General features: G+C 42.4%; 1 protein-coding gene across 1 annotated transcript in view; it reads left to right on the forward strand.

Annotated features, from left to right (window-relative positions):
- The window catches only part of LOC140542346 (uncharacterized), a 38,333-nt gene extending 28,428 nt beyond the window's left edge, over positions 1–9,905 (forward strand). The window contains exons 5-7 of the mRNA XM_072665297.1: positions 687–929; positions 1,972–2,326; positions 3,089–9,905. Coding sequence (XP_072521398.1) covers positions 687–929; positions 1,972–2,326; positions 3,089–3,393 — 903 coding nt within the window. The 3' untranslated portion in view covers positions 3,394–9,905. The remainder of the gene's footprint in view (positions 1–686; positions 930–1,971; positions 2,327–3,088) is intronic.
- The last annotated feature ends 125 nt before the right edge of the window (positions 9,906–10,030 follow it).

Raw genomic sequence — 10,030 nt, forward strand, 5'->3', positions numbered from 1 at the left:
TGGCCTGTGTGTGGACCTGACTGAGACGCTAATGCTCCACTTCATGGTGCAGATGTATTAGTGCACTAACTGGCGGGCGTCCCGCTAATCCATTCAGACTGTACACGGTAATCTCTTTACTCACATATCTGAGCACGTTCATGTTCTAGCTGCTGTGCCAAAGCCGAACGGACTCATTTATTCATTCATTTATTCAGTTATTATTTATTTATTTATTTAGACTGATGTTCTTGCAACGATGTAAGTGAAAGCTTGTGAAGTACGGCGCCGTTTTTAACAGTAATCCTCAGGTCGTAGCACCTGATTTACCTGCTGCAGAAGTTCTGAAAAATGGACAGTACACGGGTTCCCTGTAGGACTGCACTATACTTTCACACCCATCCCAACAACCCTACTAATTAAACAGGGTTTACTGGGTTGGTGTAAAAAGCTCGGTTCTAGATAACCTCCCCCAGTCAGAGCTGTGGTTCTACAGTGGAGGTGAAGGGAAGCAGACGTCTGAAGCTCTAATAAAAGCTCCTCACAGAAAGTTCTTCACCTAACTAATCATCCAACATCAGCACATTCTTTGGGGGCTGAATGCAATCAAATTCTCCTCCACAGCAATGTTCTAACATCTAGTGTAAAACCTTAGATTAGAAGATTAGAAGCTGAATCCTGTGCTTTTGTTTTCTTTGCTTTTGCAGCAACGGGAGCGGTTTCTACGGCACAGTGACACAGGACCTAGCCAGCCCTCTGATTGGCTTAGTCCAGATTCCTCAGCCCTGTCCACGTCCATCAGGGCTGGCTGTGTTGGGTCAGCGGTCAGTGCTCGTCCACGGGCCTGGAGTGTCCGAACCTTCCATGACTTTCTGCCTCCTCTCCCTCAACTCCACAAGAAATGGTGCAGTTGGAACTCCACCAGCCCTTTCACCAAACTAGTGGACAGTGTGAGTACCAGCTGTAGTTCTATAAATATTATAGAGCGCCCCCTACGCTTCCTGTAGTGTATTACAGTCTGTCAGAATGAGTGTGTGGATCATATGAGCATTATAGAGCATTATAGAGCGCCCCCTACGCTTCCTGTAGTGTATTACAGTCTGTCAGAATGAGCGTGTGGATCATATGACCATTAGGGAGCATTATAGAGCGCCCCCTACGCTTCCTGTAGTGTATTACAGTCTGTCAGAATGAGCGTGTGGATCATATGATCATTATAGAGCATTATAGAGCGCCCCCTACGCTTCCTGTAGTGTATTACAGTCTGTCAGAATGAGCGTGTGGATCATATGACCATTATAGAGCATTATAGAGCGCCCCCTACTCTTCCTGTAGTGTATTACAGTCTGTCAGAATGAGCGTGTAGATCATATGACCATTATAGAGCATTATAGAGCGCCCCCTACGCTTCCTGTATTGTATTACAGTCTGTCAGAATGAGCGTGTGGATCATATGATCATTATAGAGCATTATAGAGCGCCCCCTACGCTTCCTGTAGTGTATTACAGTCTGTCAGAATGAGCGTGTGGATCATATGACCATTATAGAGCATTATAGAGCGCCCCCTACTCTTCCTGTAGTGTATTACAGTCTGTCAGAATGAGCGTGTAGATCATATGAACATTATAGAGCATTATAGAGCGCCCCCTACTCTTCCTGTAGTGTATTACAGTCTGTCAGAATGAGCGTGTGGATCATATGAACATTATAGAGCATTATAGAGCGCCCCTACGCTTCCTGTAGTGTATTACAGTCTGTCAGAATGAGCATGTGGATCATATGAACATTATAGAGCGCCCCCTACGCTTCCTGTATTGTATTACAGTCTGTCAGAATGAGTGTGTGGATCAGATGAACATTATAGAGCATTATAGAGCGCCCCCTACACTTCCTGTAGTGTATTACAGTCTGTCAGAATGAGCGAGTGAATCATATGAGCGTTAAAGAGCACTTAGTTTTTACCCCTTCTCCTTCACTCTTTCATACTCTAGGGTTCTCCCAGCTCTGCTGCAGATGGCCATGATGATGTGAGGGGGAAAGTTTTATCTGATGGTCATCTCCAGGATAGAGGAAACAGCTCTAAGTCTGAATCGTCGATGAGCACAGCCTCCTACCCGCTATCTCATTCCGGCCAGCGACAGCGGCGCCTCAACTCTACCAGCAACCTCCGCCGCGCCCGCTTTAATGCCCTCTGTTTCGGCCTGCTCTCCCCATCTGAATCCTCCAAACCACAGGGGGGTGCTAATGAGAACACCAGCACTGCATCTCAATTTTCAGAGCCCAGCGGCGTCCCCTCTGGCCAACAGCAGCAACAGAAACAGAAGCAGGTAGAATTAACAGCAGGAGGTAAGATCTGGGACAATATTTGATTATATTGCATTATAGAGCGCCCCCTACGCTTCCTGTAGTGTATTACAGTCTGTCAGAATGAGCGTGTGGATCATATGAACATTATAGAGTGCCCCCTATGCTTCCTGTAGTGTACTACAGTCTGTCAGAATGAGCGTGTGGATCATATGAACATTATAGAGTGCCCCCTATGCTTCCTGTAGTGTACTACAGTCTGTCAGAATGAGTGTGTGGATCATATGAACATTATAGAGCATTATAGAGCGCCCCCTACGCTTCCTGTAGTGTATTACAGTCTGTCAGAATGAGCGTGTCGATCATATGATCATTATAGGGTATTATAGAGCGCCCCCTACGCTTCCTGTAGTGTATTACAGTCTGTCAGAATGAGTGTGTGGATCATATGAACATTATAGAGCATTATAGAGCGCCCCCTACGCTTCCTGTAGTGTATTACAGTCTGTCAGAATGAGCGTGTGGATCATATGAGCATTATAGGGCATTATAGAGCGCCCCCTACGCTTCCTATAGTGTATTACAGTCTGTCAGAATGAGTGTGTGGATCATATGAACATTATAGAGCATTATAGAGCGCCCCCTACGCTTCCTGTAGTGTATTACAGTCTGTCAGAATGAGTGTGTGGATCATATGAACATTATAGAGCATTATAGAGTGCCCCCTACTCTTCTTGTAACTAGTTAGCATAGCTAAAAACAATAGCGGTTGATTTTAATTTGTGCTTTTATCCATTTTTACAGATAGCGGTTTGTCATACAGTGTCCGAAACCACCCAGCTGAGGACGATCACGTGTCGGTGCCAGTGTTTGCCATCTCTGAGGAGGATGACCGGCAGCCTCTGGTATTGGCGGAGGATGTGGCACGACCGTCTATGGCGAACGGGCAGAGCTATGAGAGTCCAAAAAGGCTGTTTAGCCCCGCCCACTCTGCCACGCCAAACATGACGGAGGAGCCGAAGCTGGCCGTTCTGAAAAACAGCAAGATTCAGCTGCCGTCTCTCAGCCAGGCGACTGTCCAGTGCAGTTTGATGGGGAAAGACATGTGACTGAGTTGGGGACGTAGGAAGTGACTCTCGGGTGATCTGGGCGTGGAGGTGGGAAGGCAAGGCACATTCATTTAGACATTCCACTTTAGAGTCAAAACCTTTATATATGAGCGAGAAAATCGTCTTCAGTCTAGTGAGTGTAGCTAATATTCTCTCATCATTAGACCGTTCCAAACATTTATAAGATTAATTGAAACATTTCTGGGCAATTTTACTTGTTTTACATAATTGTAGTTTCTCTTATTTCTTTGGCAAATAATAACAAAGAATATTTGAATTATGTAAAACAAATAAAAACATCCAAAAACAGTCTCACTGTGATTAAATATTAGATACATTGGCAATATTTAAGTCCCACTGGAGAGTACACACACAGAGTATTAAAAGTATATGTTAAAAATAGTTAATATTTGTGTATATATAGTGAAAACACAAACAATTAGACATATCCTTAATTTAAGCAGTTAAGTGTGTATTTTTAATATTCTCCTTAATTCCTTGTAAAAATGTATGGTGGGAAATTTAAGCTCACTTGGTGGAATCATATTAATATCTTAAAATATTGATAAATACTGTAAACAAAACACAAAACAAAACAAATGGTCTGCAAGTCGTTTTATAACTCCTCTGTTTGCACACGTTGTTTAAGGGTTTATTTTTTTTCTATGTAATGGTTTTGATACTACTCACATTTCTATATGATAAAACTTAACAAGGACATGTAATCAGTACTCTGTTCATTAGTGTGTGTGTGTGTGTGTGTGTGTGTGTGTGTGTGTGGATTTACTACATGTACATTTTTTTCTTTCATTCTGAAATTCCAAATATCTGCACTTTTCAGTAACAGCTTGTTTCTAATCCCTTCAACACAACCAGTTAGTGGGTCAGCGGCAAAGCTGCCTGGCCTCCCTCATGCCTTCTTGCGTGTGCTGTTGCCTCTGAGGTTTGTTTCTTAAGTTTTGCTCTGGAGCTACGAGCCACTAAAACTACAGCCTGACCTACAGGAGGGTTTTTGGACAGATCTCACCTGATTTCACCTGTTTAGCATTAAATTTTATCCTAAAAATCAATAAATTGTCTCCCCATGGAGACAATGTATATACACACATACACGATAAGAATATATATATATATATATATATATATATATATATATATATATATATATATGACACACATGCTTACATTTAGGTGCTGGTCATAAAATTTGAATATCATGAAAGTTGAAAGTTGTTTTTTTTCTTCAGTAATTCCATTCAAAAAGGGAAATTCTAATTTTCTGAGATACTGGATTTGGGTTAGGGTTAGTTGTCATATAAAATAAAATATAAAATTAACAGAAATAAACACTTGAAATATCAGTCTGTGTGTAATGAATGAATATAATATGCAAGTTTCACTCTTTGAATGGAATTACTGAAATAAATCTACTTTCTCATGATATTTTAATTTTATGCCCAGCACATGTATTGTATATTCTTCTTCATGATGTTTAATGATGAGCATTTTTTAATCCGTTCATAAATTTCTCACTTTTCCCCAAACATTTCTTTCCTAAAAGCAGTAGTTACTTGGTCACTGAGTCTGTAGAAGCTCTTAGCTTTAATATTATTGTAAAAAAATCACCTTCAGTTTTTACATCAAAATTGCGAAAACACGTAAGACTATAGTCTTACCTTCAGCAGCGTTTTTGGGCCGTTCTTAAATTTTCATAATTTTCATGAAAAACCTTCCAGAACTTTGGAAATAATCTCCACATGGAATTTCAGATTCAGTAAGTTTATATTTTTTCCTAAAATCAGCTTTTCTTTGGTTCAGTAAAATTCTCAGTACCGAGCGTTCATGCTCTGAGATTTGAGTTTAATCTGTAAATGAATCTGTAGAACGTTTCAGCTGTCTGTAGAAGAACTGAGCTAAAATATTGATCATAAAAATCACCTTCAGTTTTTACACCGAAACTGCAAAAACACGTAAGACTATAGTCTTACCTTCAGCAGCGTTTTTAAAGTGTTCTTTCATTTTTATTTTTTTAAGGAAAAACACTTTAATTAGTTGTAAACGTGTCCTCATGCTGGATTAGAGTAAATACGTAGTGAACTTTTCTATAAAATGAAGTTTCTTTGGTTCAGGAAAATTCTCCAAACCCAAAGTTAAAATCTTCAGATTTTGGAAGTTGAGTTTTATTTTCCTCCAAACAAAAACAAAAAAAAAAACAAGCACCAGCACCATCTGTAGAAGAACATTATTCACTATTCATCACTTTATACACCAATAATACTTTACCCTACGTGGTCCAGCAGACTAAGGCCTAGCTCACGATGATCACTGGATCACCAGCTCAAATCCCAGTCCTGCTGCCAGCCACCAGCAGCCGAGGCCCCAGGAGAGCACAGCCAGCCACATCAGGAAATCACCCTTCCTCCAATGATTTATTTATAACTGAGCTTTAATATTCATCATAAAGTACATCAGACTGAAGGCTCTGATCTTCGGGAGTGTTTGTGTGTTTTACCTTTTAAGTTTTAAAGGTAAATGACCATGATCAGAGGATCACCGGTTCAAACCCCAATCATGCTGCTAGCCATCAGCAGCCACGGCTTTTTGGCCTTGCTCTCTCCAGGGTGGGTAGATGGCACTGCAATGCTGGCTGTCACTGGCATCTGCAGGCTGGCATATTAAAGATGCCCAAGGTATGCAGCAACCACCCCCTAACACCAGCCAAGCAGCTCAGTGGGCACCATCACCTTGATCAGAGGATCTCTGGAGTCATTGGCAGCCAAGGCCCTACTGGACCTTGTTGGACTCCAACTGGCCCCCAACCTTCTTCCAACTCATTAAAACATTTCTATCAAATCATAAAAATCAGCTTCACTTTATACAAATATACAATTATTTTAAAAGAAAATCAATGACCAATTGTGCTTTCTCAGGGCCTCAGCTGCCAATGACCTGGACTTGAACCAGCTGATGTAGAACATTGGGCGACCATCAGTGTTGTGTGCTTTACTTTTTAAGGTTTTCCTAGAAACACACTACAGATGTTAAAAAAAAAGCTAGGGGAAGGGGCCCCCAGGTGGTCCAGTGGTCTAAGCCACTGTCACCATGATCAGAGGATCACTGGTTCAAGCCCCCAATCATGCTGCTAGCCATCAGCAGCCAAGGCTTTTTGGCCTTGCTCTCTCCAGGGTGGGTAGATGGCACTCTCCCCCCACCATCAACCCACTGCAGTGCAGGCTGTCACTGGCATATCAAAGCCAGGTATGCAGCAGCCCCCCCCCAGGTCTCAGTGGGACCCAGTGGGCTAAGACAGTCACTGTGATTAGAGGATCCCCAGGGTCACTGGCAGCCAAGGCCCTGAGACAGCATGCCCACTGGCAACCCAACTGGCCACTAACTTTCTTCCAACTCATTAAAACATTTCTATCAGTCATTAAAAATCACCTTTACTTTATACAAATATAAAATAATTTTAAATTGTACTTTCAGCTGCCAACAACCTGGACTTGAACCAGTGACCCTCTGATCACAGCAACAGTGCCTTAGCCCACTAGACCACCCAGAAGCCACTGCTGATGCAGAACATTGGGCAACCATGAATGTTGTGTGCTTTACTTTTTAAGGTTTTCCTAGAAACACACTACAGAGGTTAAAAAAAAAAGCTAGGGGAAGGGGCCCCCAGGTGGTCCAGTGGACTAAGCCACTGTCACCATGATCAGAAGATCACCAGTTCAATCCCCCAATCATGCTGCTAGCTATCAGCAGCCAAGGCTTTTTGGCCTTGCTCTCTCCAGGGTGGGTAGATGGCACTCTCCCCCCACATCAACCCACTGCAGTGCTGGCTGCCACTGGCACCTACAGGCTGGCATATCAAAGCCAGGTATGCAGCAACCCCCCCCCCCCCCAACAGGGTGGGTAGATGGCACCCTGCTGTCTTAGCCCTCTGTAGGCTGGCATATCAAGGATGCCCAAGGTATGCAGCAACCCCCCCCCCCCCACCAAGCTGTCCAGTGAGACCTGGGGGGGTTGCTGCATACCTTGATATGCAGGCTGTCCTGGCCAACCTGCAGGGGGCCAAGACAGCAGGGACAGTGGGGTGCCATCCACCCAGCCAAGGCCCCGAGAAAGCATCCCTACACAACTGGCCCCCAACCTTCCCCAAACTCACTAAAACATTTCTATCAATCTCATAAAAATCACCTTCACTTTATACAAATATAAGAAAATTTATGAGCAATTATACTCTCTGGACTTGAACCAGCAATCCCCTGCTCACAGCAACAGTGCCTTAGCCCACTAGACCACCCAGAAGCCACTGCTAATGCAGAACATTGGACAACCATCAGTGTTGTGTGCTTTACTTTTTAAGGTTTTCCTGGAAACACACTACAGAGGTTAAAAAAAAAAGCTAGAGAAAGGGGCCCCCAGGTGGTCCAGTGGACTAAGCCACTGTCACCATGATCAGAAGATCACTGGTTCAAATCCAAGTCCATGAGAGCACAAGTGGTCATCAATTTTCTTCCAAATCATTAAAACATTTCTATAGTTTTTCCAGTTTCTTGGGGGGAAAAACACTTTTACAAGCTCAATAAACCAGGGGGTCCAGTGGATTAAGTCACTGTCACCATGACCAGCTGGTCACCAGATGGTCACCAGTTCAAGTCCCAGTCATGCTGCTAACCACCAGCAGCCATGGCCTTTTGGCCTTGCTCCATCCATGTCAGGTAGATGGTGCTCTTTCCCCATCACTGCAGTGCTGGCGGTCACTGGCATCTGCAGGCTGGTGCATCAAAGCCTGGTACACACATTAGCTCAAAAACTGAGAGGCTTGATTGCACACGTCAGAAGGGGGCAGTGTGTTGGTCCACCCGCACCAGTGTCAGGGGCATAACATGCAACAGGGGAGAGAGTACTTACATGTGGGGTAACCAGATAAGATTTATAGAACAAAAATATCACACATGCTTTCAGATCCAACATCATTTGCATTAATATTATAAACTGAGACAGATCAGACAGCAGAAGCATTTACCTTCAATAGTGACCTGAAAAAGCTTCTGAACTGTGCTGAAGTTTCATTAGAAAATTTAGAGCCAGAAAATAAACACAAAACACTTAAATAAATTGAAGACTATTAAGATTATTTCCACACAGTCTGCAGGGGCACTGCCTCCAGATTTCACACAATTGCAAAAGATCTTCAGTATCATTTCTACACTGTTATTAAATCCCCATCATTTACATGAACACTTCAGCAGGTTGGAAATTGTATTCAGTTGATGTTTTCCATCCAATATTGTCCTGATTTTTCTTCATTTTCCTGATAATAATGTTTGTTTTCCCACCAAACCCCTTACTACCGAAACCCTTCTCCTCCAAACCATTAGAAATGATTCAGCAGCATCTGTAGAAGCTCTCCGCTGCAGTAGTTCAGGAAAATCTTCAGTTCTTGCTCCAAAACTGCAAAAATACACAAGTACTTGTACACTTTTGTATTCATCTTGGATACCAGCATGTCTCTCCATGGCCTTTAGATCCAGTATGTAGCTTATTTTTCTTTATCATAGAAATCTGTTTTTGCTCTGAAATTCTTTCTACTAGAAATTTGGTCAGCTTTTTGTTTTGTATTTGTATAAATTTGTAATTTTGAGTTTCTGAGAATCTCTCTGTAGAATCTGTGGAGGTTTGTAAAATTATAGTCTTGATGTTAGGTGCGCTGTTGTACCATTTCCAAATTCCCCTCATTTTAAAGGAAACTTGAGAAATGTCTCTGCGTGAACATTTAGATCAAATATGATGCAGTTTTGTTTTTTAGTTTCGTAACAAAAGACATCGACAAACATGAACCCGCATCAACTCCGAGATCAAGCATGCTACTTCCATAACATGTTCGCTACATTAGCCTTGTAGCTCCAGAGTAAAATAAACTAAAATAAAATAAACTTAAAACAAACCGACTCGGCTGATCGGCTGCATTTGGAGTAAGAGGGTTCTGTGTGGTTCTCTGATCTGTTATTGCTGCTATATTATATAACTTGAGCCTGAGCGTTGTGCTGAGTGGTGTTTAGTGTTATACAGTCAGGCTATATAACGTATGCAGTGTTTTCTCCAGTTAGGTACTCCAGTAGTAGGCTGCGTCCCAATTGCATACTACACACTGATGTTTAGTGTACTAAGCTGCCAGACCCGCACTATTACTAGTACAGCCAGTATTAATGTACCGAACCGTTTTGTGCGAACAGGAAGTGATGAAGCGTTGGTTTTATCCATCTTTTTTTTTCACATAAGTAGCTCCCACCTTTCTGTTTCGCAATGCATTGTGGGATAAGTGTCCATTTAACTAAACGCATGTATTAGTAATTAGTACGCAACTGGGACGCAGCCGTAGCGATGTCTGTGTAAAATGTGAAGTGTAACTGATGTTATAAAGGGAAGTTAATGCTGTATATAAATATTCTGAGAGAAATACAATGCAGTAACTAACAAGTCAATACAAATAAAGGATGTATCCATGCTAACGCTTCTGGTGGTTTTGTAATGTTCTTGGTAATCGTGGTGCATCTAGTGCAGCTTTGGCCTCGATCTTGCTGAGAAAGAGCAATTAGAGCATTAGGGCAGGAACACCAGCGCCCCCACAGGT

This window comes from Salminus brasiliensis, chromosome 20 (assembly GCF_030463535.1).
Source record: "Salminus brasiliensis chromosome 20, fSalBra1.hap2, whole genome shotgun sequence".
Classification (NCBI taxonomy): domain Eukaryota; kingdom Metazoa; phylum Chordata; class Actinopteri; order Characiformes; family Bryconidae; genus Salminus; species Salminus brasiliensis.